This window comes from Manihot esculenta, chromosome 6, assembly GCF_001659605.2.
Source record: "Manihot esculenta cultivar AM560-2 chromosome 6, M.esculenta_v8, whole genome shotgun sequence".
Taxonomy (NCBI): Eukaryota; Viridiplantae; Streptophyta; class Magnoliopsida; order Malpighiales; family Euphorbiaceae; genus Manihot; species Manihot esculenta.
In genome coordinates, this window is record NC_035166.2 from 23,632,204 (window position 1) to 23,649,142 (window position 16,939).

General features: G+C 35.5%; 5 protein-coding genes across 5 annotated transcripts; 3 read left to right on the plus strand and 2 right to left on the minus strand.

Moving 5' to 3' along the window:
* Positions 1-669: 669 nt before the first annotated feature.
* On the plus strand, positions 670-3,082 carry LOC110616597 (U-box domain-containing protein 19). Its single transcript, XM_043957201.1, has one exon. It carries the CDS (start codon positions 781-783, stop codon positions 2,824-2,826), a length of 2,046 nt encoding a protein of 681 aa, XP_043813136.1. The 5' UTR covers positions 670-780; the 3' UTR covers positions 2,827-3,082.
* A 598-nt stretch (positions 3,083-3,680) lies between these two features.
* On the plus strand, positions 3,681-5,300 carry LOC110616555 (protein DELETION OF SUV3 SUPPRESSOR 1(I)). The gene is made up of 2 exons (XM_021758954.2): positions 3,681-3,892; positions 5,009-5,300. The coding sequence occupies exons 1-2, from the start codon at positions 3,802-3,804 to the stop codon at positions 5,137-5,139; spliced, it is 222 nt and encodes a 73-aa protein (XP_021614646.1). The 5' UTR covers positions 3,681-3,801; the 3' UTR covers positions 5,140-5,300.
* Positions 5,301-6,705: 1,405 nt separating this feature from the next.
* Positions 6,706-8,058, minus strand: LOC110617674 (RING-H2 finger protein ATL56). The gene is made up of 2 exons (XM_021760625.2): positions 7,551-8,058; positions 6,706-7,430 (listed from the first exon to the last, which is right to left on the minus strand). The coding sequence occupies exon 2, from the start codon at positions 7,242-7,244 to the stop codon at positions 6,780-6,782; it is 465 nt and encodes a 154-aa protein (XP_021616317.1). The 5' UTR covers positions 7,245-7,430; positions 7,551-8,058; the 3' UTR covers positions 6,706-6,779.
* A 1,247-nt stretch (positions 8,059-9,305) lies between these two features.
* LOC110617673 (bidirectional sugar transporter SWEET5) lies at positions 9,306-10,715 on the plus strand (the record flags this gene model as incomplete). Its single annotated transcript, XM_021760623.2, has 6 exons — positions 9,306-9,545; positions 9,624-9,785; positions 9,874-9,993; positions 10,077-10,208; positions 10,435-10,521; positions 10,626-10,715. Coding segments are annotated over 6 exons (831 nt in total), but the record flags the coding sequence as incomplete, so codon positions are not given.
* On the minus strand, positions 10,576-14,967 carry LOC110617672 (serine/threonine-protein kinase STY13). The gene is made up of 6 exons (XM_021760622.2): positions 14,327-14,967; positions 13,187-13,308; positions 11,820-12,016; positions 11,526-11,700; positions 11,257-11,391; positions 10,576-11,149 (listed from the first exon to the last, which is right to left on the minus strand). Exons 1-6 carry the CDS (start codon positions 14,628-14,630, stop codon positions 10,943-10,945), a joined length of 1,140 nt encoding a protein of 379 aa, XP_021616314.1. The 5' UTR covers positions 14,631-14,967; the 3' UTR covers positions 10,576-10,942.
* Between the last annotated feature and the right edge of the window lie 1,972 nt (positions 14,968-16,939).

A 16,939-nucleotide genomic window follows, 5' to 3' on the forward strand; every position in this document is an offset into this window, starting at 1 on the left:
ATTACTTTCAAAGAGAAAATTCTGGAACAAATTTTTTGCCTTAATTTGGTGAATTTAATGAAGATTTGGTTATATATGATGCACTTGTGGACAAGAAGCTCCAGTATTCATTAATTGTATTTGATTGTATTAACAATCCCATTATACACTTTTATTCTTGCTTTGAATAGAAAAAATCTATCACCATTTCAGACATAATCTTCATTCTTGCTTTGAATAAAAAAAATCTATCACCATTTCAGACATAATCTTCATTCGTATTTAGTTAGAAAAAATCTTATATAAATACGTAAAATTATCTTTGAAATGGATTTTATTTATTATTATCGGTGATTGCTTTGAAGATGTAAATTTCCTTTAAAAATAAGCTATAAATATATAAAATATCGTTGTCATTGTTCAGTCCCTGCATGCAGTTGCTTTGAATACACTGATGGAGTAACTGACATATATCCACCCCTTTCCCCAAGTAACATGTCGTCTTCCTATTGGCCCACGTGTCCTCGTCGGTTAGTGGGTCCCATACCTCTTCCGACCAGACCCTGGCCAAATCCCTCTGTCCACGTGTCATTTCATACGTGTTATCAGGCGCTTTGGTGGAAACTCCGGATTCTCAAGCGCATCCGTGATCTTCTGACACGTTTTCAGCTGGATTTTTTGGTTTACTCCGCTTCTATATTTGGATTGCCTACTGAATCCTTTTCATTTTATTAGCATCCAAACAAAACAACGCCGGAGTAAAATACACGAGTGTCGCCCTTTTCTTCTTTAGTACTTCTAATGATTCAAAGAATTGTCCGTACTGATCGCCGGATTCTCACATTTCCGGCTGTTCATCCTTGTGAGGACATTTCACCCGGGACTCTTTTGTCATCTTTAATCTGTCTCTCCCAAAATGTATGCAATTATCAGTCTAACTTCTTTGCCACCCAGAGGAGGAACGCCCGCGAAGCCATTCGCCAAATTGGGATTCTTCTCATATTCTTCGAGGAAATCAGGGACCATCAATTGGTTCTCTCGGACTCGCTAGTCCTTTGCTTCTCTGAGCTCCACCTCGCCTTTCAAAAAATCCAGTTCTTGTTTGAGGACTGTACACGTGAAGGTGCCAGGCTATGGATACTGATGAAGTCGAAGTTTATCGCCACTCAATTTCGTGTGCTAATTCGAGCAATTGCCACTGCTCTTGACGTTCTGCCACTGAATCGGATAAATGTCGGTAGGGAAGTGAAGGAATTGGTTGAGTTAGTATCAAAGCAAGCACGCAAGGCGAAATTCGAGCTCGACCCTGAAGACGAATGGGCGTCAAAGCAAGTCCTTCTCATATTGAACTACTTTGAGAAGGGAATTGAGCCTGAAGTGAGCTTTATAAAGCGGTTTCTTGACTATCTGGATATAAGAAACTGGAGTGATAGTGCCAAGGAAATCAAGTTCTTAGAAGAAGAGATCGACTCTCAATTCTCTGACTGTGATGAGAGAGAGGTCCCATTCCTGAGTAGTTTGTTGGGGTTGATGAGCTACTGCAGGGGAGTGATTTTCGAAACATTGGATTATCGGATAAGTGATCAAATTGATGTGGGATGCAATATGGAGATTCTCAGTTGCATAAATCCGGAAGATTTTCGATGCCCAATTTCACTCGAGCTAATGCTTGATCCAGTAACTGTAACAACCGGGCAGACTTACGATCGATCTTCGATTGAAAAATGGTTCAAAGCTGGAAATACGATTTGTCCCAAAACAGGGGAGAAGCTGAAAAACACAGGGCTAGTCCCCAACACGGCTTTTAGAAAGGTAATCCAACAGTTCTGCAGTGACAATGGCATTTCTCTGTCTAAATCAGGAAGCAGAAGTCGTGATATAACGAGAACTATTATTCCAGGAAGCCCTGCTGCAGAAGAAGCTACGAAATTCCTTTCAAGATTTCTTGCAAGGAGGCTGGTTTTTGGGTCAATTGAACAGAAAAACAAGGCTGCTTATGAGATTCGATTGCTAGCGAAATGGAACATATTTAATCGATCTTGTTTGATTGAAGCCGGTGCAGTCCTTCCTATCATAAACCTTTTATCTTCTTCAGATAAGTGTATGCAAGAGAATGCTATTGGAGCTCTACTAAAGCTCTCAAAGCATACTACTGGCAAGAAGGTCGCAGTTGATAGTGGTGGATTGAAACCAATTGTTGCAGTCCTTGCGAAAGGATTGAGTTTTGAAGCGAAGCAATTAGCAGCTGCAACAATATTTTACCTTGCTTCAGTGAAGGGATACAGAAAATTAATAGGAGAAATACCTGAAGCAATTCCAGCACTTGTGGAGCTGATAAAGGAAAGGCCAACATGTGGCAAAAAGAATGCAGTAGCAGCGATTTTTGCATTGCTTCTATACCCAGGGAATCATCAGAAAGTACTTGCATCTGGGACTGTTCCATTGCTGATTGATATTCTATGCTCGTCGGATAAGGATGAACTCATAGCAGATTCACTAGCAGTTGTTGCAACACTGGCTGAGAATGTTGATGGGGCAGTAGAAATCCTGCAAGCTTCAGCTTTATCTGTAATAACTAGGAATTTGCAATCCTCAGCATCAAGAGCTGGGAAGGAGTATTGTGTTTCGATCTTGTTATGTTTATGTAAACATGGAGTACAAGTGGTGGAGGTTCTAGCAAAGGACCCTGCTCTTATGAGTGAACTATATTCAGTTGTAACAGAGGGAACTTCTCGGGCCAGCAGTAAAGCTAGGTCTCTGATAAAAATTCTACTGAAATTCCGGGAAACAAGCTCTTCAGGATCGATAGCTTCAGCCCCATGTGAGCGACCAGTTCATGTGTGGTAACTTTTTTCCCTTATTTGGTTTCATTTAACTTGATTCTGTAAATACTAGATACTTTCCAGGGTTAGCTCGGTTTTTTGAAGAGCTAATTGCCATATCATAGAGCTATTGATTGATGAGTCAGATGCCATTCTTAAACGTCTGTAATTTGATTTTTTTTTTGCAGTGTACAATCAATAAAACTGTGTGTGATGCATTTTGTTCCTGTTTCAATATACTAGTGCAACAAGTGTCGATGTTATTGGTTTATTTTGGTCTACTGGTGCCAGATTCAAACACAAGACTTGTGTAATAATTAAAAGAAGAGGGGACCATCATTAGAGTGTTCAACTCAATATCCAAAAATCTCATAACTCATAAATATGATGTTTCTCATTATGATGATTTGAGAGATTTTTTTAAATTCATCCATAATTTAAAAATAATTTATCAATTCAGATGTAATCTAAAAATATTTTTAAATTTTATATATAAAAATAATATATTCGACGATCATAATATGTTTTTCTCCTCCTAATTTTTATTTACTTTATATTTTTTAACACATATTTTTTAAAATTATATTTATTTTAAAAATATTAAATTTTATTAAATATTTAAAAAATTTATTAAAAATAAAATAAAATAATAATAATTCATTTATATATTATTATAATATAAAAAATAAATAAAAATTTTAAAATAATTAAAAATAAAAAAATAGAACAAAAATTATAAAAAGGAAATAGTATTTTGTCAACAATAATTTTCTTTATTCTAAAAAAAAAGTCCTTAAAGAAAGGGAGAAAAAAAGCCACGTGTTCATGAAGAATACGTCCTTTATTCTTCTACATAAACAATCATAATACGCATTTCCAGAATTGTCCACAATATATCTTTTTGTCGTAGAGTACAAGTCAACAAAAATCCCAATTCTGCGAGGTTAGGTTTTCCCTCAGATTTCTGCTAGAATAACAGATCTTGTTTGGAGCACTGAAAATGGCTACTGAGCAGAAAGCTGCGACCGAGGACGTGAAGATGGATCTCTTCGAGGATGACGATGAATTTGAAGAGTTTGAGATCAATGAAGGTAACTCAATACCCTGTTCTCATTTCTTCTTCTTCTTCTTCTTTTAATTATTAATTTTTTTTTTTGTAAATGGGCTATGTAATTTGTTGATAAAAGCAAATTTGGAGATGATTAGTTGCGCTGGCTATCTCTTGTAGGTACTTGATTAACATGATTTATGAGTTGATCACTTCAGTTCTAGTATGAGAATAATATTTATATGGCTGTGAATGCATATATCGAGGATGCAAAATTGCTGAGTTTTGAGTTTGGATTATGTTACTCCGATTGGGTTTGAGGCCTTTTGGGTGAATTGAAGCCCTTTTTGTATTTTTGGTGTGCTCCTGATTTCAAATTGGATAATGGTGCATTAGCACACGGCATGATTTCAAAGAAAAATAGTTTCTATTTCTTCAACTAGCTTAAATAGATTAATAAGGTTTTGCTTGTGTGGCTCGTTATGAAGGTGTTTAAAGAGGTCACTCGTGCCTGTAACCCTTTCGCTAATGGGCCATTTCAGATGGCTCAGGTCTGTTCCAATGATGGATGCCTGATAATCATGCTTTTCTGGAAAGTGGCTGTTGCTGTACTCTTGTCAATTGTTCTCTTAATTAGCTGACTGAAGAACTAGTTAAGAAGGAAGTTGGTTCTGCAGCTCGAGTCTTGAGAGATAAATATATGCTGCGGCCTAAACATGACACAGGACATTACAATGAGTGTCTATATTACAATCTTATGAGAATTGCAGGTTAAATTTGTACAGATGGACTCGTCACATGTATGTATTGTAACCCAAACATTCTAGCAGAAAAGATAAATAATACTGCCAAGCTTTGTGTCACATGAACTTATGAAACAGAAATCATGAACCAACTTTAAGAATGAGAAAAGCATAATCATTATGATTGTTTTGATAACCTATTGTTATTCTTGCACTTTTTTTTTTAAATTGTAATTTTGTAACTTTCGTCTTTGCTTTTTTTCTGGTTATCACAATGGATTGAAATCTAATGGCCTTTCAGCAGGAAGTCTCATGCATGGGAAACACATTTTTTTCTAGTTCTCCATATTATTTTGCATCTTGTGTGACTGCTCTATGAATCATCCTATCTTTTCTAATGACAATAACAATGGCAGAGTGGGAGGACAAAGAGGAAGGAAAAGAGGCGACACAACAGTGGGAAGATGATTGGGATGATGATGATGTTAATGATGACTTCTCGCTGCAGCTAAGGAGGGAATTGGAGAAGAACACTGAGAAAAACTAAGTACCTAATTTGTTGTTGTCTCTGGGTGTTATCATCTATAGTAGAGTATTAGTTGGTAGTTTGAACCTAAGATGGTTTTACCATATACTTAGCTTGGAGAAGCTTGTGTGAACTATTAAGATCAGAAGCTCAGTTCTCTGGAAGACTCTATTTTTCTACCACTTTGATTTTGTGTGCTGGCGTTGTACTTGAATGGTTTGCCTCGCAGGACACGCATTAAATTCCTCCATTTGTGTAGTTTGTTCGAGAATAACATACTACCATGGTGATGGTGTCCTGCTCGAGTGGTCAAGCTAACATCATGACTTAGGAAGGATTGTCCTTTTCTGTCATGGTGATGGAATGTTGTGGTCTTTAAATGATATTTACATTTAAGTTAGGTTAAATTAGATTAAATTAGATTAAAGGTCAATATATCGTGATTTTGTTATTCTCATCGCTGCACATAACTAGCCAGGTCTCGTATTATAACTTGTATACCCTTTTATATGCACATGATTGAAATGTGAAAGCATAAAGGACTGGAATAACCATCCAGATGACAGTGGGGTTAAATTCTCGTTAAGACTAAGTTATATACACGATCAGAGTGTTTCTAGAGGTTCTCAATTGGTGAGAGTGTCCCAAATATTCTTGGAGAAGGTCTGAGCCAACGATAATATTTCCGTCAATGCTAAGTGGATGAAGGAAACTGAGGACTAATTAATTAGGTTGTACTTGGTTATCTACTACAATTAGGAGATTGTTTAATAAGCTGTCTCTTGAACTCAGAGAAATCTAGCGAACGAAAAAATGGACTTGTCAAGGGGTAATCACCAATAACAGAAATGGCAACAACACCAGAAAGAGCAGACTATATTCTAAAATTATGGAAAATCTTTTTTTTCTTCTTCGTGTGACTGTATTATGAAATCGAACAATAATATGACAAAAGAGACTACTAGTCATAAGCAAGAAGACAATAAAGTCCACCCTGGTGGTATCTAAGAAGCTGTATCAAGAAATTACATCATCTCTCAACATGGGGATTACATTGGACTGGTCGAAGACCAATTTTCACAGCTCCTATAGGTCTAACTACCTGAGGGATTTTTCTAATTAAGAATTATGGTTTTCTTTTCTTATTTTAGCTTTATGAGTGCAATTATCTAGCGAATGCATCCATCACTCCCACCTTTCCAGTTCAACGAAATAATAAGTAATGAATCATCAAAAGTAAGAGTTGACACCCACCTGTATGGCACTGGAATTGCTAATTATTTGATCCTGCAACTTCACAATGAGAAAGTCAGATCATGCACCAGTGCGACAGGCGATTAAATAAGATGCATCTGCAATACTATAACAGCGGAATTTTATGCTCAACGTGCTTAAAAATAGAACAAAATTTATCCTCCAAGATAATTTCCTAGATATGCCGCTGAAGAAACAAAAGTTAAGATATGTTTACATCGAGCAGAACCAGTAATTAATCTAATTTTTTAAAAATGAGTGGATTCGCCGTTTTACTTGTATGCCCGAGGACACCGAGGCTTAAGATTCACGGGAAGTTTATACCACAGGAAATGAAAGCTGATTTGATCAGTATGATGGATTGACAAATCGGAGTACAGGCAAGTCCCAAATGAAATCCAGTTTCGCTATGCTAATTCAACTCCAACAGCCAATGAGACACTGCTTTCTTGACTCAAAATGACACCAGTGTTCGGAGGATTGACACTGGTTCGACAAATTGGGCAAATGGGAGTCTTCACTAACCATGAATCTATGCATTGGGAATGGAAGCTATGCTTGCAGTTCGGCAGTAGTCTGCATTTATCACCCACATTGAAGTTCTCTAAGCAAACAACACAATCCGCAGAGCTAGTCTCTCCCCTCTCTGTTGCCTTGAACTCGAAGCATGGAAGATCCTTCAAATCCTCGTTTGCGATCACTTTGCTTCCATTCCTGTTACTGCTACTGCGGCTAATCCGTGCTGCAACCATATCCTGATCATTCTCATACCTTCTCCTGAAAGCTCTTCCAACTATACAAACATGAATCAGCACCAAAACAGTAATACCCACAAACAATAGTATCACAGAGATGACGATCTCCATTACCATAATATTTATATAATAGTAGTAATCTACAAAACCCAGAAACAGATATCCTTAAATCATCCAAATTTTGGTGCTCTCATGCCATAAAGAACCAAATCCCAGAAATCTTTCTTTCTTATTTCCAATACCAGCAATATCACATGTAGCAGCAGATTACCAAAACACTTCAACACCCAAAAGTGGAAGACTCTGTGCAAAAGTCACAGTCATGGATCTCATCAAACCAAAATGGTGCTGATTTTCTCTTCCTTTCAAGATCATCCAGAAAAGCAGAAACAGAAGTAATGTTTAGGAAAGAATGGAACTTACATGTGTTATATTTGAGGCGTAAGAAGTTTGATGGGTAAACAGAAGCTGGAAGTGGTATTCTGTTACAAGTAGGCAGGGTCTTGTTTTCTTCTGTGGCTAAATTTGGGGGATCATCTATATCAGCTGACTGATAGTATCAGTTTTCATTACAAAATTATTTTTAGGCATTCCATGATATAGCAGAGCAGGATTGAGAATAAAATATTCCTGTTTTGGTAGGCTTTCTTTATTATCTTATCGTGCAGAATGAACCATTATCTTATCACTTAGAATTGTGTGAGTTTCTGCTTACTTACACTCGGAATGGGAGAGAAAGTGATGAATAAGTTAGTTCTCAGCCAGTCTAATAATTAGCCTTCACCATGAAATTTGACATACATAATTTGTTTCTTTTATTTATTTACTTATTCATTAATTATTATTAAAGAAAAGGTGGTAGTTCAACATCATTGGTTCTTGTTTTGAACAAAGTTGTCAACTTCAAGCTGAATTTTGTAACCTCAAGAGGCGATTACATAAAGGGGAAAAGTTAAAAAAGCAAATCTAGACCATCAATTCAAAGAGATAGATGCTATCTTGGACGGCCAAGATCACTGATCACAGAAAGCTTCCAAAATGATTATATTTTATTGAAGTTATGGAGAAAGGTTGATAAAATCAATCAATAGAGCAACTGATAGTCGTCCCACAGACAGCATAAATATTTGGTTATTGCTTATTGGTTAGAGATGATTCTCCATGATATAGATTCCTGCAGAAGATTGATATCCAATCATTGACATCCACATACCCAACTCCTTGTCTTAAATTCTATGTATTGCCATCAAATGATTGTGTGTCGGACACCTAATATATTAATTCTTGTATTTGGCAGGTTGATTCACCCATAAGCCATAACTAGTTCTCTTCCTGCCCTTTCTCTGTATTTGTCCAAACAAATTATTATTCAGAAGATTCGTTGTTGGGCGCATGGAGACTGGTTTCATTGTTGAAGACTGCTAGTGTCTGAACAAATTAAGCTTGGTTGTTCATTCATGTAATAATACTCCTAGGATTTGCATTTGCATGGATTAATCATCTATTGTGGGGTATTGTACCTTGTCAAAGACTATCGAGAAACCCAAGCTCGTTGATATATAATTTAATTTTTAATTTATTTAATTAATTAATAAGCCTTTGAAAATTGTAATTGGACAAATAAGCAAGCATTGAAATAGAGAAATTGAGACCTATAATTCCAGCGATGAATGCTGAGTGTAGTCTAGCAAATGCAACTGTGTTTTGTTACTAAAAATAGAATTTGATAATTATGGATGTAATTAGTTTTTCTTACAAACATCATCACTAGTATTCAACCGTCACATCCGAAAGTAATTCCATCGCCAATTGCGTTGAGCCTAGTTTCATTCTTTATATATTTCTTTACCTACTTCCAATTATCTTGCCAAACTGTGTTCTCTTACAACCTAAACAAAATTGTAATACTCTTTCAATAATTTTGAAAAAATAATAATAAAAATGGTAGACACTGCAACTGTCAGAACTATTGTAGGCGTCATTGGTTAGTCCTGCAAATACTCTTGATTTTCATCTTTTGCATGTTTATCTATATTAACATTATTATTTATTTTGGTGTATTTACAGGAAATATCATCTCTTTGTGCTTGTTTTTGTCTCCCATGTAATCATCTTCTTCTTCTTCATCACCCTTAATTAATTTTTCTTTATTTGATTATAGTTTTAGTAGTACAATGACTGTATATATACATAAATTACAGACCAACATTCTTGAAGATAGTTAAGCAACAGGCAGTGCAGGAATTCAAGCCCGACCCTTATGTAGCAACTCTGCTAAATTGTGCATTGTGGTCCTTCTATGGCCTGCCTTTTGTCAAGGAAGACAGCATTCTTGTCACAACAATTAACTCTGTTGGTTTGATTATAGAGATTGTTTACGTTTGCATCTTCTTCATGTACTCTCCTATGGAAAAACGAGTACGTTTTGATATCTCTAATAATGCTCATACTATTTAAACATGTAAATGTTTATACATGCATTATGGTGAATTGCAGAGAAAGATCGTGATGGTACTTACTCTAGAATTGATTTTTGTGTTTGCGGTTGTTCTGGTTGCCTTCCTTGCATTTCCTACTCCAAAGAAAAGAGCCATATTTGTTGGGATTTTGTGTGTCATCCTCAATATTATTATGTATGCTTCTCCATTGACTGTAATGGTATGTTTCTTTTTGTTTCCGTTGCTATATATATAATTTTATTTTATTTTCTTTATTTTTATTTATTTATTTATTTATTTTGTTGCAGAGAATGGTTATCAAGACGAAGAGCGTTAAGTACATGCCGTTTTTCCTTTCCCTTGCTAACTTGTGTAATGGAATAATTTGGGTGATCTATGCAATGCTTAAATTTGATATTAATGTTGTGGTAAGTGATTGAAAATTTTATTATTTGAATTAAAAAAAATCATATTAATTGAAGCATGAAATTACTAACTTGTTTTGGTATAGCTTCCCAATAGCTTAGGAGCTATCTCTGGAATGATTCAGATCTTCCTCTATGCAAAATACTACAAGACTACCCAGTGGGACAATGATGAAGATAATTCCAGATATAAACATGAAGTTGAAATATCCTCGGCGGTTTGATCTCATGAATTGTGTTAGTTTCTTATTCAACTGCTGTATATTTGCCCAGAAAATCAAAATCTGTACAAATATTGTAAAGGTTCAACTTCAGTTTGCATTTCCTTTGCCATATGAAAGAAAATGGAGAGTTTTAATGTCCTATGTGATAAGAAACAAAATGAAAATGGAAAGGACATACAAACAGTTGCACCGAATAAATTGTCATGTCTTATTTCATTAGCAAAGACAGATTGGAATAACTTTGGATGCAGATGTAAATTTTGTTCCTCAACTTCAACCCAATCAATTTTTCCCAACACTGTGTGTGGTGTGGGAGCCTGGGAGGGATGGTTTCTCACGCCCTCCTCCAACACAGATCATATGCCAAGCCAAATATGGTCGTGTTATTAATTACTTTAATAATATTACCAGCAATATCCACTTATAGCATATAGAAAGGGTGACCTTAGATCTGACGTGGTGGTACCAGTTGCCGAGACTGGCAGGCAGCAATCCAAATAAATACACATCTCAAGCAACCCAAAAAAATATTGAAAAAATAGAGCAACAAAACAACAGATTTACATCATCCAATAAACAGAAATGTGATACAACTCCTATCCTATATCCGTCACCCTCCACTCTTTTATCATTTTATATCCCAAATCTCCTTTACCGTTGATTATAAATTTGACCACCATAGCTCAGAATAATCACAATCTAGTCATTTTGGCTGCCCAGAGGAAGATTTAAGGTCCACGATACCTGCGGAAGCAGAGACAACCACCTTGTTGATCAAGAGGGATCATACCCCCACCTTTTGATATGTCAATGGCTTCCAACATGGAGACAACCTCATCCATTTCAGGGCGCTTGTCTGGGTTAGCATCCCAGCACCTCTTCATTACATTCGCTAGAGAGCTTGGGCAACACCTTGGTACCTCTGGTCTCAAATTCTGTTGGATACGGCGACAACCAGCCATAAAATTTAGTGTTTATTTCTACATGAAAGTCTGTGGTAATGAAAGAGTAAAGTAGTGGGATGGAAAAAAATATAATGTACCTGACGGACAACTGCTGAAGTCACTTCTGAGAAACTAAGGTCGGGATATGGCATGTCACAGCAATATATCTCCCATAAACAAATGCCAAAACTGTACACATCACACTTCCTATTATATGGATTGCCATTGAGAACCTGTAACCCATGCATAGTATGATTTGCCAGACATGTCTCAGTACTATTAGGAAGAAGATTTTTTTTTTATACCTCAAAAACAGGAAAAGGAAAAGGAGTACATGCAAGCTAAAGGTTCCAGTAAATCCAAATACCTCAGGAGCCATGTAGCCTAGTGTTCCTGTCTCCCCAGTCATATCATTAGGATTAGATGCCTCAACACGAGCAACTCCAAAATCAGCAATTTTTACAGTGCGCGTCTTGTCCAATAACATGTTTTCTGTCTTTACATCTCTGTGAACAATCTTCTCGGAGTGAAGATAACTTAACCTACAATGCACAATCCATGTGGATTCCAAATGCTTACTTAGCGGAGTAACAAGTTATAGATGACTCTCAAACTGCTAAATTTATACAAAACATTGAAAAGGAATTGAAGAGTGGCATACCCTCTGGCAAGATCAAGTGCCAACTCCACAACGACTTTGAAGGCTAGCTTCCTCCGCCGGTTCTTTATAAGGTAAGATTTTAAAGCACCTCCAGGTAGATATTCCACAACAACACAACATATATTACTTGGCATGCCAATTTGACCATTTTCAGTTTGTATCTGCAGCTCTGCTGAGCCCATTGTTGCCCCTATAAACTGAGAGAAAAGCCAGAATCAGAACAGATGAATATCAAAACACCCTGCTATTCTTTTAGGTAATAGTAACAACCGCCACTATTTTATTTGGAAAATATAAGACATGATCAACAGCCATACAGCCTCGCATGTGATTTATATACCCTTCGGTGTGCACTGCTCTTGATTACAGTGTTCAATACTTGCAATGTCTGTAACTATAGAAGTTCAGCTAATTTCACCAATTAACCAAAAAAAAATAAAAAAGCTTGTAGGATTCAGGTGTATTTTTGAACATTGAAAACCGCCATTACATTCCCATAGGACCAAGAGAAGGCCCAAATTATCAAAAAATGTAAAAGTGGACCTAGACATGGAGAAAAGCAGCCTAATAATGAACTAAATGAAATGCATTTAAAATGGATAAAACAAAATTCTAGTGCGTCTTTTCAAATTCTCCTTCATGGATTAGGAAAAGACAGCATCAGAACCTGCATTGATTATATAGATGATTTGTGCTAACAGATAAAAAGCAAAATTCTTGGTGCTGCCAAGATACTGAAATTAGTTATAATTTTTAAGATACTAGAGAATCCTACAGCAGTTTATAGTTCCCACAGAATTATCAGAATTAAAATCAATAGCAATTATTCACAAAGCAAGTACTTTGCAGAACTGTTTGTACCTGAATACTTGATTAAATTACAACATTTAGGCAAAACAGTAGAATTAATCTCTATGTCCTAACCTACAAGAAGTTCTTGACTGCAAACCTATTAAGCTAAATTGCTGAAAGATCATGAAACAAATAGGAAATGAAGAGTAAGAACAATTAGCTGCCAGAAAGTTATGCTTTTCAGAAGAACAGAAATTCAAATTCTTTCCTGAAAAAATTAAGGGGGAAAAGAAAATAGTCACGAAATGCCTTTATAAAGGTATCATGACACTGTGTAAACTCCCCAGCTTCAATGAGGAAAAATTAAGAACAGACTAAAAAAGAATTCCACAATGACCACACACTTCATGACCTAAGCAAAAAACTAGCTTAGAGGTCCCCAACCACAAGAACTGATGAGAAGAGAGAAAGCAAGTAACTGATTTTTAGGTTGTTGATAGCTAAAAACTCAAGCTATATGAACTGAAAAACACTTACAATGACCAAAAAGGGGAGAGAAAATGTTAATGGAGAACCTTAGTGACATTAAGATGATCAAGTTTATGCCAAACAGCAACTTCTTGGGAAAAAGCTGCCCTCAGTGAGGCAATCTCAGCTTCTGTTCGATGGCCCTCTTCCCCCCAGTCAAGCAGCTTAACTGAGGATCAACAAAGACAAAATTAATGCAAGCGAAACCAGGATCAAATCATACAAGCATCAGTTGTATCAGTAGCAACCTATTCTTGGCTCTTTAAACTGAAGCAATTGAAAAGTGAGATGAGGATTCAAAATAGAGGGGTGTTTATGTTTGATATTAGTTAATGTTTCACGATTTTTACTTGCAACGCAAATCCAAATTCACATTCATCTAAAATGCATCCCTATACAAATGGACCCTTAAATGAGAATTTTCAGGATTAAATTTAAATAATAATAATAACTCAACCAGACCTAGTCTTCTTTTATTATTATTGTTATTTTATCTTCATTGACTTGACATTAACTAGCAGCTGGGATCACATTAAAGTTTAGAAGCACACTATCGTCAGCCAAGTTATTGGTGTGGCCAGCAATTTCAATCCAAACCCGTGTAAGAGTCACAGATGATGGATCCCATAAGAGTACATCAATAACGCTCAATGAACAACATCTTCACAAAAATTAATGCAATAAAAATCCAGAATTTTCCCAAAAATTTTCACCGATGCAGTTTTTGGCGTAAAACCGACAAAAGTAAAAACACTATATCACTCGTATAATTGAATATCAAAGGACAGGGAACAAAAACTGAACATCACAGTGGTCCAACTGATCCAACTTTGGACCGACCACGTTAAAGTAAATGTTTCCAAAATGATTTCTTTTTTCCGCTTGGAGAAAAACAGAATACTTCATTTTGCAGGAACATAACTTTACATGTTCTCTATGGTGAACCAACACAGAGAAATAATAAAAATGCCTACTTTTTAGAAAAAAGCAAACGGGTATCATCAATTCTATTCAGTACAGACTGAACATTAATTTGACAGATTCGCAGGGTGTTGATTATAGAAGAACGCAGCGGTGAGAAAGGGGAATACAACAAGAAAATAAGGGAATCTATCTATGCATAATTAGAAGCTAAATCCCTAAAACTGAAAAAAAAAAAAGTTAAAAGATTAAATTAATAGACTGACCGGCAACATCCTGGCCATCGTAGATGCCACGGTGAACGGTGCCGAAGGTACCCCGTGCAATGACAGTCTTGATGATGAGCTTAGAAGGGTCGATCTCCCATTCCTGCCTGTCCTTTTTGAAGGTAGGTATACTAGTCTTGGTGGAGTCAGCGGCAGCAGAAGCCACTAGAGGGAGATGAGCATCATCAGGTCTCTTGCTCTTATCCATGGTCCTCACCTTATTGAGATGCCTCTCGAGTTGCTCATCAAGACTTTTGAGATCAATCTGATCCGCCCTGACAAACCCATCACTGTTTTCCTTCATTATTGCAAAAAAGCTATATCCTAGTGTAGAAAGAGAGTGATTGACGATGCTAATTTTCAGTATTCAGAGCAGAAAAGTCGAAGATGAAGATGCAGAGGAAGGTAAAAGAAAGGGAAGATTGGTTAATTGTGAATTTAGGGAGAGTGTTGTTAATCTCTGCAGCTGCAATAGGCCATGTGGGCACATGCAATTGCCTCCTCTTCACAGCATGTACCTGTTTCTGAATTCTGACCCACACTTTGCTGGTCTCCTCTTTCTCTCCTCTCCTTCCCTTTCCTTCCCTTTCCTTCCTCCTTATTTATTAATTTTTTTAATTAAAAAAAAAAGAATTTTATCTCAGTTCAAGCCTGTGGAGGGTTTCGTGAAATTTCAGTCACCTGGGAAGGAATGATGCTGTGAAATGTGTTGATGATGTTTGGTTTTGAGCTGAGATGGTGATTTTCTTTGATTTGGCAACATCCCATTTGCCGAAATTGGATATAATTTTAATTTTAATAATTATGCATAATATTTATTTTTTCTTAATCATGATTAATTTTACATAGTCAAAGCTCTATGCTACACAGTGCATCCATCCTAATCTCACATTTCCAATTAAAAGACTTCCTTACTCAGTCTGCTATTGTAAATTAATTTCATAAATTTTGATAATAAATATTCCTTGTGATAATAATTATATAAGTTTCTCATGACTTTTACGTGGGAATTGAAGTGAGGGAATTTCATGTTCTTAAGGTGCTTATCAAAATTCAAAATTGTTATTATTTGCAAGGATTTCTTGATTAGTTAGGTTAAAGGCATTTCACAAGAAACTACAATTGTACTGGTTTTGTTCCTCAAGAATAAGGAGATAATTTCAAAAGATGGTTGGTTTCATCACGACCAAAGTCATTTTGAAATTTGTGTTTTCAGAGTCACGAGGGTTGATTCTTGATTGAGAACATGTTCCTGATTGATGCAATTTCTTCCTTTCTTTCTTTCTTTTTTATTCTTAATTATGACATCCATTATGATGATTTGAGATTCAGAAAATAGGGTTCTATAATGGTTCTGTAAAACTCTGAAAAAAGTTTAGACCTAAAGGAGAGTATTTCTCATTTATATGTTTCATTTTGTCCGCTAGTGACGTATTAACAAAACGTATATCATTGGTCCACTTGTCCCTGCTACGTTGATACGGACGTATAAGAGAATCAGATATCTGCTCCATGCGTAACGGCCTTTTTATTTTCTCTGTGCGCGTATAAATGGGCCCACAAGGCAGGTGAATAAATCTTCCTCCTAGTTTCGGGCTGGGCCGGAAGATAAGAACAAAATGAGACCCAAAGGGGATCGGCCTGAGGAGTAGTGAAGGCTGGGCCGACCTAATTGAGAAATTCGGAGGGGGCCTGATATCGAGAATCAAATGAGCCTGACCCGTCAATGCAAAGGATGTGTGGGTTTTGAATGATGGACCCTTACCGCGGACTTGACTCTTGACCGGAATGGAGAAACTCAGCGGTCATCACATTAATTAATTAATTTTTTGTTATAAGCTTCTCTTTAAAATAAAAAATTTTCTTTTTTTTAAAAAAAAAAAAAAGCAATTGGTATATCTTTATGGGCCCGTGAATAATGAAGAACCTTCTTTTGATTTTGTGGGGCTATACGAAATAATCTCCACATACACTATAGATATATTTGAACTAACTTCACTTTAAAAAAATTATATTAAGATCATATTATTTTTTGCATTAATTTTTTTATTTTTGTTAAAACGATTTTTTAAATTAAATTATTATACAAATTTAGCTCTCAGACATTTTGAATGAAGATTTTTATCGAAATTTTTATTAAAATTTATGCGTTGAGTGATATTTTACATTCAATAAATATATAATTCCACCAAGAATATACAAAGATATTAAGGCCAATGAGTGCTCATCCGTTTGATAAATTTAGAGTTTCCTCCATATTTTCTCATCATTTAAATTCCGGGAAAGAGCATGGCCAACGCCAATGGATCCCATGAAACTTTTAAATTTTATAAAAATTTTATTTGTTTTATGATTTAATTAATAAAAAATAAATTATTTTAATAAAAAAATAAATTATTTTGATAAAAATAACTTTTTATCTTAAAAATACAGTAATTTTTTATATTTTACTATTTTTATTAAGATATTTATATATTAATTTGTTAATATATTTTATTTTTAAAAATAAGTTATATATTATTGGAGAGTGAAAAATAAATTATTTTTATTAACTAAAATTTTTAAATTTTAAAAAATATTTTACATAAAATAAACGAAACTTTAAATTTAAAT